Source organism: Podarcis filfolensis, assembly GCF_964270895.1.
Source record: "Podarcis filfolensis genome assembly, chromosome: 13".
Taxonomy (NCBI): domain Eukaryota; kingdom Metazoa; phylum Chordata; class Lepidosauria; order Squamata; family Lacertidae; genus Podarcis; species Podarcis filfolensis.
Genome location: NC_139615.1, coordinates 30,195,419 through 30,209,671, shown reverse-complemented (window position 1 = coordinate 30,209,671; position 14,253 = coordinate 30,195,419). Strand labels below are relative to the sequence as shown.

The 14,253-nt window shown below is 44.8% G+C and overlaps 1 protein-coding gene across 3 annotated transcripts in view; it reads left to right on the top strand.

Moving 5' to 3' along the window:
• The first annotated feature begins 3,998 nt into the window (after positions 1–3,998).
• The window catches only part of LOC310747836 (acid-sensing ion channel 2), a 381,589-nt gene continuing 371,334 nt past the window's right edge, over positions 3,999–14,253 (top strand). The window contains exons 1-2 of one of the 3 annotated variants that reach the window (XR_014541020.1): positions 3,999–4,508; positions 8,552–10,190. Coding sequence is in view for 2 of the 3 variants with exons in the window: in XM_083583117.1 (XP_083439243.1) it covers positions 9,609–10,190 (582 nt within the window). In the remaining variant the exon portion in view is untranslated. The remainder of the gene's footprint in view (positions 4,509–8,551; positions 10,191–14,253) is intronic. The other 2 variants (XM_083583117.1, XM_083583118.1) reach the window with 2 other exon arrangements.

The following is a 14,253-nucleotide window of genomic DNA, read 5'->3' as shown; positions in this document are numbered from 1 at the left end:
CGACATACATACCCTTTTCCTTTATCCTTACAACAAGCCTATGAAGTAGGTTAGCCTGCAAGGTAGTGACTGGCCCCAGGTTATCTTGACCTAGTGAGCAACTATTATCTCAGCCTCCCGCTTAGCACCTCCTATACAAAGATACTAAAACTGACCTGCGTTGCACTGTCTAAATCCCCAGTATTATTCTTACAAATTGGACTTTCGGCAAAAGGTTGGCAGTGTGGAGCATTCCTGTTCAGGATTCAATCAAACTCACTATCCTCCCCACCCCCCCAGGATACTCCATTCCATCTCCCTCTTCTCCAGCAATCCATCAACATTTCGTGCCAACTGAAAGTCTCAGTCCTCACTGGACTGTGTTTAGGGTTTTACTTTTAATATTTTTGTATATTCAAATATAAATAACCACAATTATTTTTTTAAAATCAGTATATTACAATCACTATGGTGTTTTTTTTCTCTTCACGTTTCCACCCTCTTATTATTTTTTTTTAAACTTCAGCAAACTTTGTGGTTCCCTTAAGCCAGCTGTGACACCCCCCCCCCCATGTGTGTATGTGTGTGTGTGTGTGTGTGTGTGTGTGTGTGTGTGTGTATGGATGGATGGTGCTGTTTTGCCTACCTCAGTATCAGCACTTGGGAGAATGAGTTTGCTGGCCTGGCTTGTAGTCTGTAAGTGTAAAGACTGCAGCCTGTAACAGTAAGCCCTGGGACTGGAGAGTAGCAGGGAAGCACATTCTGGATCTGGCCATTGGCCAGGGGGTCTAGCTCCTTGGGGACGCTGCACCCTCTGCTTCCCAGGAATAAACATAAAGGCAAGGGAGAGGCTAACCTTGTCCCATCCATTGGCCAAAGAAGCAGCAGCTGTAGAAAACTCACCCAGAAAAAACACAAGTGCCTACTGAAGAAGTAAGGGGGAAAGAGCACTCTGCTTTCATCCATTAGCAACAGGAAAAAGAACCACCAGCATGAAACAATCAACCTAGCTCACCAATTTGTCTTGACCTTAAAGAGTTGCAGTCCCTCCAAGCTGGTTGGATTATTATTATTTTTAAAACGAGGCATGTATTCTGCAACATGGCATTGATGCAGTAATAGTGCATTGTGGTAGATTTAGACCAGACAGTCCGCACATCCTTCTGTTTTGTTAGTTTTGTTAGTTGGTCTGGGGTGCTTTCCCAGTGTTGCTGTATTATTGCTGGGTAGTATAGAGCACCAAAAGTGGGTCAAAAAATAAACCAGGAAATTTGTGGTATACAAAAATCACAGGGTGTCACCAAGGCGTTACAGGGGCATGCACTGCTTTGAAACAAAGCAGTGTGTCAGCTCCAAAAAGGTTTGTCTGTACAAACAGTACTGAAAGTGGGACCATGAATAACTTGCCCTGATACCATCATGAGCATGAATAATAATGCACCATGAAAACTGGCCTTTGGCACCTGAGATGTCTGTTTTTAGGGCCTGCCCTATTCCTGTGATTGTAATCGGTTTGTACTGTTTGCTATTTTATATTGTTGTAACCTGCCCTGGAACCTGCTAGTGAAGGGTGGGTAATAAATTTGCTGGTTATAAAAAGGATATCTGGAGGGGGCCTTGATGGCTCCTCTGCCTTTTCCCTCCAGATCCCTTTCCTTGTCCGTGTAGTCTTTTTTTTTTTTTTGCATGCCTGATGGTAGGGTCTGTACCTCTCTCTTTTTAACTGATGTGAGCTGTTTCGGGAGATGATAATTGTCTGAAAAGCTGGATAAAAACACAGTACATTCATAAATAACACTGATAGAATGTAAGACTGCCACCTGACCATTAGGTCCAGTCGTGGCTGACTGTGGGGTGGCGGCACTCATCTTGCTTTATTAGCCGAGGGAGCCGGCGTACAGCTTCTGGGTCATGTGGCCAGCATGACTAAGCCGCTTCTGGCAAACCAGAGCAGCGCACGGAAACGCTGTTTACCTTCCTGCCGGAGCGGTACCTATTTATCTACTTGCAGTTTGATGTGCTTTTGAACTGCTAGGTTGGCAAGAGCTGGGACAAAGCAACGGGAGCTCACCCCATCGTGGGGATTTGAACCGCCGACCTTCTGATCAGCAAGTCCTAGGCTCTGTTGTTTAACCCACACCACCTGCGTCCCTGAATACAGGATATACATCACACTAACCTCCAAACCATCCTAAATATCTTCCAGATATGCTCTGGTATCTTCCAGAATGGATTGCTGCAATGGGCTCTATGCGGGACTGCCCTTGATGACAATTCAGGAACTTCGACTGGTCCAAATTGCAGCAGTCAGATTACTGGCAAGGGTTCTGTTTGGATCTCACATCCCCCCTGTTTTAAAACTGTGCTGTGCTGGTTGCCATTTTGTTTCTGGGGCCAACTCACAAGTGCTCATCAGGAGTGCCAACTTGGCCCCGTGACCATGGGTGCCAGGGGCCGTGGGTGCTATGCAGTGTGCAAGGCCCTGGCACCAAAATTTGTGGGTGCCCAGCCCCTTCATGTGGAATTTTGGCAGGGAGTTGACACCTATGGTGCTCATATTAGAGGTGTGCCTGTCGCCTTCATTATAACAGCCTATGGAGAATGCTGAAGACGTACTTCTTTACCCTGACTTTTGACACCTGAGCTGTACAGTGGTACCTTGGGTTACACACGCTTCAGGTTACATATGCTTCAGGTTACAGACTCCGCTAACCCAGAAATATTACCTCGGGTTAATAACTTTGCTTCAGGATGAGAACAGAAATCGTGCTCCGGCGGCGCGGCAGCAGCAGGAGGCCCCATTAGCTAAAGTGGTGCTTCAGGTTAAGAACAGTTTCAGGTTAAGAACAGACCTCCGGAACGAATTAAGTACGTAACCCAAGGTACCACCGTATATTTATTTATCAAGAGCAGTGCTATTTTTCTAGAAAAAGAGGTGCCGTAACTCACCACGAACGCCTCCCTTGTTCTCTTACAATGGCAATGGCGCCCACCTGAGAGGTGCTGGAACTGAGTTTTGGTGAATTCCGGCTAAAAGAAGAAGCTCCTATCGAGAGAATAACATTCAGAGGCCTACGTAACATTTTGGCTGAATGTCAACTGTGTGTTGGAATATTGCGAATGCAAGTTAAAAACTGGGGAAGATGGCATGGCCTAAATTATTCCCTGGTTGTGGGCACAGCAAACAAGCATTTTTGAGGGCCATGTAGAGGAGCCCTGTTAGTATAGCCCTATGCTCTCTTGCTTCAGGGATTTAAAGTCTGTATTGAAGGGGAGGAAACCTGCCCAACTGAATTCTAAAAAGGCTAGTCAACTAAATTCCCCCCCTTCCCTCTGTCCTGTAAATTAATACCATGAGCGTCTTCCTCTCTCAACCAGTCAGAGCTTTTAGGCGACTGGACACTTTGTCCACCATTTCTCCTCCTCCAGCATAGCAACTGGTCACAACCCAGACTTCACATTTAAACTAATAAACACAGGCCCCAGACATTTCGCAAAGGCATATGTATTTCCCAATTTTAATTCTTTGCCGCCATCTTGTGATCACGTTCTGCAGTAGCAACCCTCCACTCTCCCCCCATTTGAATTTCCTATTTATTTCCCCAAGCATGATTCCTAGTGATGTAAACCAGGCCTGTGAAGGGAGGGCATTTATTGTGTGGGTGTCAGATTGTGGTCACTGGCTCCAGGCTTCCAGAACAAGATATATATTCTTTCATGTAGCTTCTGAAGTATAATCTCTTCATTACCGTCTGTTTGTTTGTCTGTTTATTCACAGCATTTGTATCCTGACTTCTTGTAAAAAATGCCGAAGGCGGGATTTTGCGTTACAGTGACAGGCAGAAATTAAAACAATTTATCCCGAAAGGTCCAAGTCAAACTAAAACTGAGGCTCTGGAAGAATTATAAAACATTTCAGAGCAGTGGCAGCAAATCCCCCTTTAAAAAAACCTTCTGAAAGAAAGAGGTTTTAACTGCCTTTTGGAATGCAAGCAACAGGTAAATTTCTCTAGTGCCTCTGAGGAAAAAGGCCTTGCCTCTTGTGCCTCAGATTGCGGGAAGGCCTCAGGCCCCATCTTTGCAATATATTTAAAGCAGAAACATGCCGCTTTAATCAGGCATGACTTTCTCTAAAGAATCCTGGGAACTGTAGTTTGCTAAGGGTGCTGAGAGTTTTTAGGAATGTTCTCCTCAAGTGTCAATTCCCAAAGTTTCCTGACAAGAGGGATTTATTCTTCAGCTACTCTGGGAATTGTGTAGGTGGGGCTCAGGCATGACCGAAGACCATAACAGTAGCTGCTACTAGGACCTTGTTAGGCAGGTTATCACACATGTTTCTTTAATTGTATTTTAAGGCTAGTTCCTCATTAAAGTTGAGGAGTCACCTGTTAAGCTGTGTTAACTCATGAGTAGGTAATTTCACTCCCACAGAAGGCCTGAGTTTGGGGTTTTTGAAGTGAGTACCGTTTATGCATTCACTTACGCTGAGGAAAGAAAATGTGCCACAGCTTTAGATTTCATCTTTGAAGGTAAGCATGTGAGGTTGTCTTTTTTTGCCATAATGTAATTTCATACAGTCACGGGGAAAAAGAAAGTGCACCATCTTAGAATTCTGTGGTTTTACATATGAAGACATAATAACAACTTTCTGTTCTGTAGCAGGTCTTAAAATTAGGTAAATACAATCTCAGGTGAACAACGATGCATGGCATATTACACTGTCTCGTGATTTATTTAACAGAAATAAAGCCAAAATGGAAAAGCCATGTGTGAAAAATTAACACTAATTAGTTATGCCTTTTAAGGAACAAATGATTGCTGTCCTGATATGTAAAACCACAGAATTCAAATAGGGTGCATTTTCTTTTTCCCATGACTGTATATTCTAATTTTGTATATTGCATTAATTCAAAATTACAACTCTGGTGTTTGTATTCAGATGCATGGTAGCACCTAATAGAAATCAACAGGCATCTTTAACTACAGTATATTATGCATGGTGGTCTTGCATTGTATATTCTACTTCATATAGTGGGTGAAGCAGTTTTCAAAGTTTATAGTATATTGGTGCTCTCCTGAATGAAGAGAAAATCTGCAAGAAAACTGAGACACCAAGGGGTCTTCAGTTGCTATTCATATGCATTTTAGTTGATTGAAAAAATGTATGAAATGCATTTTAGTCCTGGAAAACTTGTCCTATAATTATCGGAGGATTGATTTGTTGTTTACTTGTATTGTATTGTTTGAATGATTTCAGTTTCTCGTCATTGGTGAATCTTATCGGTTAGTCTATCACATATGCCTGTTTTTGTTTCTACTGTTTGCTGATATATTTATTAATTTGTTCCTGTGACTTTATCTCTTTGTTGTTCATTTACATTTGACTGCCCTACACTGGGCCCAGATTACCAATTTTTTATTTTAATTTCAAAAGCTGCTTATCCTCACGAGGTCTGCTATGAGAAAGATACACATTTATTTCCCTCAAAAACAAAATCCGGTCCTTGTAGTTTACCTCTTACAGTTACAATTTCCAGCAACCCTTAGCAAACTACTGTGCCCAGAATTATTTGAGGGGTGTGTGTGCTGTACTCAAATGTGCTTTAAAGGTATAGAGTGTCGCAGCCTTGCACTATCTTGTTAAGGACGCTAGAGTGGTTATTTCCTCTGTGTTATAGATGTCAGGTCTGGGAGGTAGCAGCAGCCTAGTTGGGATGAGATTTGAACTAGAGACTTGCAGCTCCTAGTCTTAATGTTTGAAATAAGGGAGGTGGAGGTTGCAGGAGGCTTCGTGATTTGGCTAAGATTGGAGAGACTGAGGCTTGTGAATTCCATTTCTAGTAAGCCTCTCCGTAACCTTAACATTATGTGAGCGCTGTTCTTTTTGAAAAGGCGTTTTTAACACAAAATATTTTATTAAAGATAATATATAACAATTATGATAATCACATCATATATACAAGTAGTAATGAATAAAGAAATAAAACACTTTAAGACCAAATATTATCGAGCAAGAATTCAAGCACTCTACTGTACTTTTCTAGGAACAATTTCTGCCAATTAAAGCAACAATAGTGGCATGATTGTTAGGTGTAAGAAGAAGTGAAGACCATGCTTCCCCAATGCATTAGCCAATGAAGGAGAGGGGGCAGGATTTTCTAGGTCCCCCTTGTTTTTTTGTTTCATTTGGCTTTTCTTGCATAAATTGAGCCCTAGAAAGCAAGGGTTACTGAATAGGGCCAGAAGCAGCACCTATGCAGGCTGTTAGCAGAAGCAATATTGTTGTAATTCCTGGATCCGGCAAGACTTAAGATCTAATGGAGGATTCAGTTGTTGGAATAGCCAGGCCAGCCTCTTGGTAAGCTAATGGCCCTCTAAGTATTAGTTGTTAAGGTAGCAAAGGAACACATGGGCATCTCTTGCCAGCGGATTCATCTCTGCTGCCATTCAGGCAAAATGCAGTGAGGGGGAGGGGGAGGGAGCGGAAGAGGAACATTCAACTAGTCTTCCGCTTGCTGGAGACCTAGTACGCACCGACAATGGTAGTTGTTGCATCTGGGTGAATGGGGCACTGCTCCACCAACATCAGCCAGCACCCATCTGCCTGCCTTCTTACTAATATCCCGTACAGGGGGTGGCCTTGGTTGTGCCAGCTTCCTCTCGTTAATATCTTGTAAAACTCAGCAGGGAGGAGGATGGAGGCAAAGCTAGAATTACCCTAGTTGGCTCTGCCTCCCATTTGCTCTGGTGCCACCTGCTGCTGGGCTCCCTCCCTTCCACCCTATCAGACCTAACAGGTGCCAGCCAATACTGGAACACACAGACTTACCTGCTGTGGTGGTAAATCTTGTTCCTCCTGTGCTCACAATAAAATGAAAATAAAAATTGTGGGAATGCTTATGATCATACTTTGGCTTCTTGCTCTGAATCTTCTTCCACATCTGGCGCAACCCTGAATATGTTTTGTTTGGGTATGCATGCATGTAAGCATTATAGCCCATGAAAGCCCTACCACCACCTCCTCAGATAATCTATTTTTTCATCTCCCCACCCCATGGTGTGTCCTGCTGGTGCTTTCTCAAAATTTAAAGTTGGTATCCTGTGCACACTTGGGACTAAGCCAAGAACCGATTTCGTTCTGTGAACCGCCCTGAGACATCCGGCTATAGGTCGGTATATAAATTCAATAAACAAATAAATAAATAAACAAGCCACATTAGCTAAGTGAAATTTATTTTCAGGTTGACATGCATAAAAGTGGACTACAAGACATGTAAAATCTGCTCATGTGACCCCTTTATACACTGCTATGGAATTTGTATGTGCGTGCTCAAGTGCATGATATAAAATCAGAGAAAAGAAAAGTGATTGATAAAATACTTCTGCAAGGAATTGTAAAAATTGATAAATGTTTTGCGAAACTGAGAGTGTGGAGGGAAAGTTGAAAATAGGTATCAGTATCTGCAGCAGATAAGTAATAATGAGTAAAACTGCCACTGACTGTGGAGGTTGGAAGTAGTTCTTTTGTCCACATAACTAGACACTCATTTAAAATATATTCACTCACCCACATTTGCTTATTCTGCATTTTCATAGAGGAGCAAGGCTGCAATCCTAACCCCACTTACCTAGAAACAAGTCCCACTGAGACTTACTTCCAAGTAGCATGGTTAGGATTGCAGCCATGGTGTAGTGAATCAAGTGTTAGTCTTTGAGCGGAAAAGTCCTAGGTTCAAATCCCTGTTCAGCCACAACGCTCACAGGATTGACCTAGGGCTAGTCACCTTCTGTCATCCTAAAACCTACCTCACGTGATTGTTGTGGTTGTAGAAGAACCCCACATATGCTGACTTGAGGTCCTTGGATTAAGTCTGGGGTACAAATATGACAGAAAAGTAAACGTTTGCACATTCCTCTCTTTTTTGCAATATTTCATGAGCACGATCCAGTTAAAGCTAAGCATTTTAACGTCTCATTCATTCCTATAGGCAAGGCTTAATTATGTGCCTAATCCTCCCATTGAAATGAATAGGAATAACAGCACAATCCTATGCGTGTTTTCTCAGATGTTAACCCTCACTGTATTCAGTGGGACTTGCTCCCTAGTTCATCTGCTTACAGAGAAATCCTAACGATTTCTGCTCAGAAGTACCAATTAATTCAATGGGACTTACTTGAAGGTAAGTGCACCAAAGACTGCAGCCCTAAAGTGCTTAACTTTGGCTAAAACAGTGTGTGTACACATATTACAGTGAAGGTTGCCAAATATTGGCATTCACATACGGATGCTCTCAGTCTCTAATTAATGTAGTATATCTCTTTCTCCCCCCCCCCCCGCACATGCACGCACGAACACACACAAGTGTATACTGATAAACACATTTAAGACGCTGTTGCCATTTACTTGTCTATCTCTGAGATTTAAGACATTGACAAAAATATGGCTAAGCTTTCATTAAATTCTGGACACTTGCTCCTTTTCCCTGTAACATAGAATTAGCTTTATAAGAAATTAGAATCAATGTGGCTGGCATTGTAACATACCCTGATGATAAACTCTTCTTTCCTGCAGTTTGTCAGCCTGGGATCAGATGAGGAAGGAGGGAAGTGTGGTGGTTCATGGAGCCGATGGTACCCTGTCAAGACAGATGGCAAACATTAAAGGGCAAAAAAAGAGGCAAACTTATTTGCTACTGCCAGTGCGTTCTCCGGTGAATCCTTCTTGGCAGGCATCATTGGAGCTCAGCCCTGGCTGTTTTTCCTTCATTGCACCAGCAACTACTGGGGGTACAGCTGTCAAATCTTTCCCAGATGCTCTGCTATGACACGAAGGCCTGGTCATGTTCAGCCCTTTGTCCTGCGAGTTTTGTTTGTCGTCCTCTTGGCTTCATCTCTGAGGAGCTTCCAGACTAAAAGACATGGGTAGGGAACGCAGCCTGAGAAGGGAAGAGAGGAGATGGATGCTGGAATCCAGCAGCCCGGAAAATCATCAGCAGGGAGTGGGGGCGGTGGTGGTATTAGTCCTCCCGCTCCTTCAAGAACCTTGCTCTGTTCTGCAGTGTGTTGGCTCCTGAGGCAGGCAGCAGCATCTTTCCACATAAAACATTAGCTGATAGGTTGCAAGCAGCTCGGACTTATTTAGCGGATGGGTTGCAAGCAGCTTGGACTGCTCCCCTTTAAATGCGCACACACCACACACACACACACTCTCACACACTGGTAATCTCATCACTAGCTCTGTGTGTGTGTGTGAGAGAGAGAGAGAGAGAGAGAAAGGGAAGGGGGAGGGCTTTGTTTCCATTGGCTGCTCCTTGCCTTCCCACCCACATCTCTTCCACATCACCTTGGTGTCTCCCTAAATAAAACCAGCCCTCCTTATCGCAGCGAGGAAATCAAGCGGTAGAGTTGCAATGGATTTTAAATAAACATTTTACCCCCCCTCCCCACACACACTGTCCCTGCCAGGCTGCTGGGGAGAGCACGCAGCAAGCACCTTCCCCACTGCCACCCAAACACTCACATGCAGCTGCCCTGCTTGCTGGCTGCTTCTGTTGCCTCTTTCACCCCATGAGGGAAAGCTGGAGCGCACGAGAAACTGGCTGCAGTCAGAGGAGGGAAGTGGCACCTTCATGACCAATCCTTTCTCCATGGATTTAAAGGAGAGCACCAGCGAGGGAAGCCTGGGGAGCCTCCAGCCCTCCAGCCTCCAGATCTTTGCCAACACCTCAACCCTCCATGGAATCCGCCACATCTTTGTCTATGGACCTATGACTGTGCGGCGGGCCCTTTGGGCTCTGGTGTTTGTGGCTTCCCTGGGCCTCCTTCTGGTGGAGAGCTCCGAGCGGCTGGTCTACTACTTCTCCTACCAGCATGTCACCAGAGTGGATGAGGTCGTTGCCCACAGCCTGGTCTTCCCAGCTGTCACCATCTGCAACCTCAACGGGTTCCGCTTCTCCCGCCTCACTACCAATGACCTGTACCATGCTGGTGACCTATTGGCCTTGTTGGACGTCAACCTCCAGGTCCTTCACCCTCATCTCGCTGACCCAGCAGTCCTGGCCATCCTGCGAGAGAAGGCCAACTTCCAGCATCACCGAGCCAAAGTCTTCAGCATGAGTGAGTTCATGGGGCGTGTGGGCCATGACATGAAGGAGATGTTGTTATACTGCAAGTTCCGGGGGCAGGAGTGCGGCGAGAAGAACTTCACAACTGTGAGTACAAACAAGAGTTTTGCTTTCCTTTTGGCACTGGTGGTAACAATGGGGACAACCCAAGAAGTGAAAATTGGGTATCTCTGTGGAAGACCCTGGCTGATATATCTTGGTGACCCAGCTGCAGGTTTGTCTGCTATTCTTGTGGCCAATGGGCTTTTCAGGTTGTGAAGAGTGTAAAGCTTAAGGATGTAAGGCCTGTTAATGTTTCTACTTTCTCTAGTGCAAGGTTGGGGGACCTGTGGCCCTCCAAATGTTTATGGACTGCAACTCCCATTATCCCTGACCTCTGACAATGCTTGCTGGAGCTGATGGAAATGGGAGTCCATCAAACCTTTGGAGGGCCACATCCCTGCTCTAGTGGCTGGTTGTTGCAGTTCCTGGAAGTACGGGACAGGGGGGGTGGGGAGAAGGATTGTATTCATGGCTTAATGGAAGATGTAGAGATCAGTGGCCAATGGATGGCACTTGGCAGCAAACGAGTGTTGAAATGTGCATTCTTGCTGATAATGGTTCAGATCAAGGTACAAAACTGTATTGGACAGAGTCAGCCTGTTGGTCCAGCTAATCTAAATGGTCTCTATGCTGGTAGCAGTCACCCAAGATTTCATGTTCCAGTAGGAATGGGAACATGTGGTCCTCCAGATGCTGTTGGATTCCAGTTCCTATAATCACTGGCCTTAGTGGTTGAGACTTATGGGAGCTGGGAGACAGCAATGGCTGGAGGGCCACAAGTTCCACATCACTGGTCTTTCTCAGCCCACCTGCATGGGATGCTTCTACTGGAGAAACTGAGGATTGAACCAAGTATGTGTCCTACCACTGAGCTGCTCCTGGCCCTAGGGGAAACAGAGAGATCTATGACTGATGGGTGGCAAGGGGCGCAATGAGATAAGGAAGACTGTCACTTCCTGGTGCTTCTGGCCTGTTGCAACTTTTTTTCTGTGGCTGTTGTAGACAATAGGATTGCCTGATTTCCCGCTGGAACCATTTACACATGCATTTTTCTCATTTGATGACTGTGGCTTGTGTATATGTGCATGCATGAGTCACAGCAGATAGAAGATTCATGTTCCCATGTATCTCATCCAACACAGTGCTTTTCAGGGGAGTTGGTTCACACGTTCCCATGCCAAGCCATCGGGTATAGTGTCATCAAGGGAGCAACATGCATGTGTGAACCAGTTTTTTGACTCTGCTTATATGCTTTGAACAGCAACTGGAAACATAGACATTAAACTCAGTGAAGCTTTTCCCAGCTTGGAAAGGAGAGTGGTGTGAATTGACTTACTTTATTGTGTCTTTGTTACTAGTTGCCATTAAAGACACTGGAGCCAGGCCAGAAAGATAAGATGACAACATCAGGGCATAGAAGTGGGTGGGAGTTTGAACGTGTGTAGCATAATATCCTCCTGTACAGTACCGTTCAGCAAACTTCTTGTCCTCTAGGGTGACTGCTTCACCCCAACCTGCTTCTCTGTCTCTGTCTCTGTCCCACCCCAACCAGCAGCCCAAGGTGGGGAAATGGAGCAATGCTGTGGTGGGAGATGCTTCACCCACTTCCTTTCTCTTTCTCAAACTGTTATGAACCCCCCAGCCCATCCCCAGGAGTAGGGTTAGGGGGGAAAAAAGCAAATTGGTAAGTTTATTTACCTACCAGACCTTTGTTCTCCTCTTGGTTGGGACCTGGATAAGGGCTCACATGGAAAGGAACTAGTTTCCTCTGAGGGAAGTTGCAGGTTAGAGTGTTGCACTCAAGTGGGTGCTGGTGGGTTGCAACAAGGCTAGGGATTGGGGCATCAATTAATTACAATTCATGTCACTTTTTAAAATGTGTACACATCTGCATATTACTTACCCCAAAGAATCCTGGGATCTGTAATTTGTTAAGGGTGCTGGGAATTGTAGGTTGCTGAGAGGTGTGAGTTACACTTCCCAGGATATTTTTTTGGGGGGGCGGTGAGCCATGGGCCTTTAAATGTATAGTGAACACAGCCATAAGCACTTCATGTACATTATATTGTTTAGAATCCTTGCAACAATCCTGTATAGTAGGTCAGTTTTATGATCCCCATGGGTAACCATGCAGTACCAGGCAAAAGCATTTTGCTGTTGGAGGTTGACTCCAAATGCCCATCTCCCCCGCATGGGCAGTATTTTACAAAGTCTTCTTGCACTGTTCAGACACAGTTCCTGCCTTCCTTTTTCTCTACTCACCCACCCCACCAAGCCACCTGAAGCAAGTCTCTTCATGCTTGTGTGTGGCAGGGCCATCCCTTTGCTTGTTTCTCAAACTTGGGTCCCCAGCTTTTGTTGGACAACAACTGCCATCATCCCTAGCTAGCTGGATGATGGGAGTTGTAGTTCAACAACAGCTAGGGACCTATGCTTGAGAAACACTGGAAGGTCATGTAGTACGATAATGACAGAAGGGAGATTCACACTGGAAACTTCTTGGTCTCTAACTCAGACTTTTAGCTTCTGCACCACACCAGCTCTCAATTATTATTGATGTTTGGGGTGGTGGTGATATGTACGTGTACACACACACACACACACACACACACACAGATTCTTTTCATAGAAAAAGAATGTTAAACTTTCCTGATGCCTGGGAATGCTAAACCACAGATATTGGATGCGTGCTAGGAGCAAACTCCCAGGATTGAAAGTTTGGTCTGATTGATGGGAACTCACTGAAGGAAACCACTCTAAACCTGATGAAAGAATTTGTGAGAACCTTGATTGTCATCCAGAAAGGGGGAAGGGTTCATCATTCATGATGCTCCAATAGAATTCACATATTCTATAGTATTCCTACCCCCACCCCAAAGCTTGTTTGGAGTGGGTGGCTGCAGGAGCTTTTAAATTTGTGGAGTAGTTGTGTAGGGGTGTGTGTGTATTTGGGAGAATTAGCGTACACAGCATTTTCCCTTTAAGAAACTATTGTGGCAAATTTCCAAGAAGCTTTCTGGACCAGTGTGTGTTTCTGTGTTAGGGTTACCTTGCAAATAGTGAGGTGCCTTCTTGCCTCTGGTGAGTACAAAACACCAGTAGGCAGGGAAGCTGGCTAGGGCTGATGGGAGTTGTAGCCCAAAGCATCTAGAGGGCATCAGGTTGGGGAAGGCTGCTTTAGAGAGAGAGCGCCTGTGGTTCAGTGGTTGAGCACATGTTTTGCATGCAGAAAATCCCAGGTTCAATCCTCAGCGTCGTCAATTAAAAGGATCTTATGCAGCAGGGCTGAGGTCTGAGAAAACAACTGCCATTCGGTGTAGACAATGCTGTTAGATGCACCAACGATCTGACTTAATAATAAGGTAGCTTTGTAGAAGTTTTCTTTTCCCCTGCTATCAATGATTATGTGTGTAGGCAGTGTAGCTCTCAAATATCTGTAGGCTAGTGACTTTTGTTGGCTTATATGTGAGACTGCATTAAGTAGGTTCTGGGGGTGAGGGCAGGTTCAGAGACCAAGACTTCTTGAGCAGCCCTGCTAGTGATGAAAATAGCCCCCTGCCCCCAAAGAGCTTGCAATCTAACTTTGGATATTGGGAGATACAGTAAGTGGGGGTGGAGTGGGGGTGGAGAGGCCAGCATAACAGAGGAATTGTACAGCACATGCTCAAGCATTATACATACTAGGAGGAAGCATTATACATATACTAGGAGGAAGAGGCTGCTGTTTAGAACTACAGGTGCTGTTTAGAACTACCGTACTTGATTGCATCTCACTACTTTTCCAGTCTTGGATTGCTGCTTGCAGTGAATCTAAGTCTTGCTCCTTAAACTTAGCTTGCTTGCTTTCTGTCTGTCTGATCCTGCTTCTCCTGCCCCTAATCCATTGTTGCTTTCCATAGTATAGGGCTGCTTTCCCTAACACGAGTGCATGCTTGTGCCTCTCTGGGTCTTAGTGGAGGTAAATGAGATCTTGCCTCCTGGAAAGAGAAGGGGTAGGTGTGTGTGTGTATATGTGTGAACAAATAGTGAAAGGAGGGTAGGCACAAAGCAACCTCTTCAAATATGCATATGAAAAATACCAGCATTTTTATTCATGACCCCCAACAGC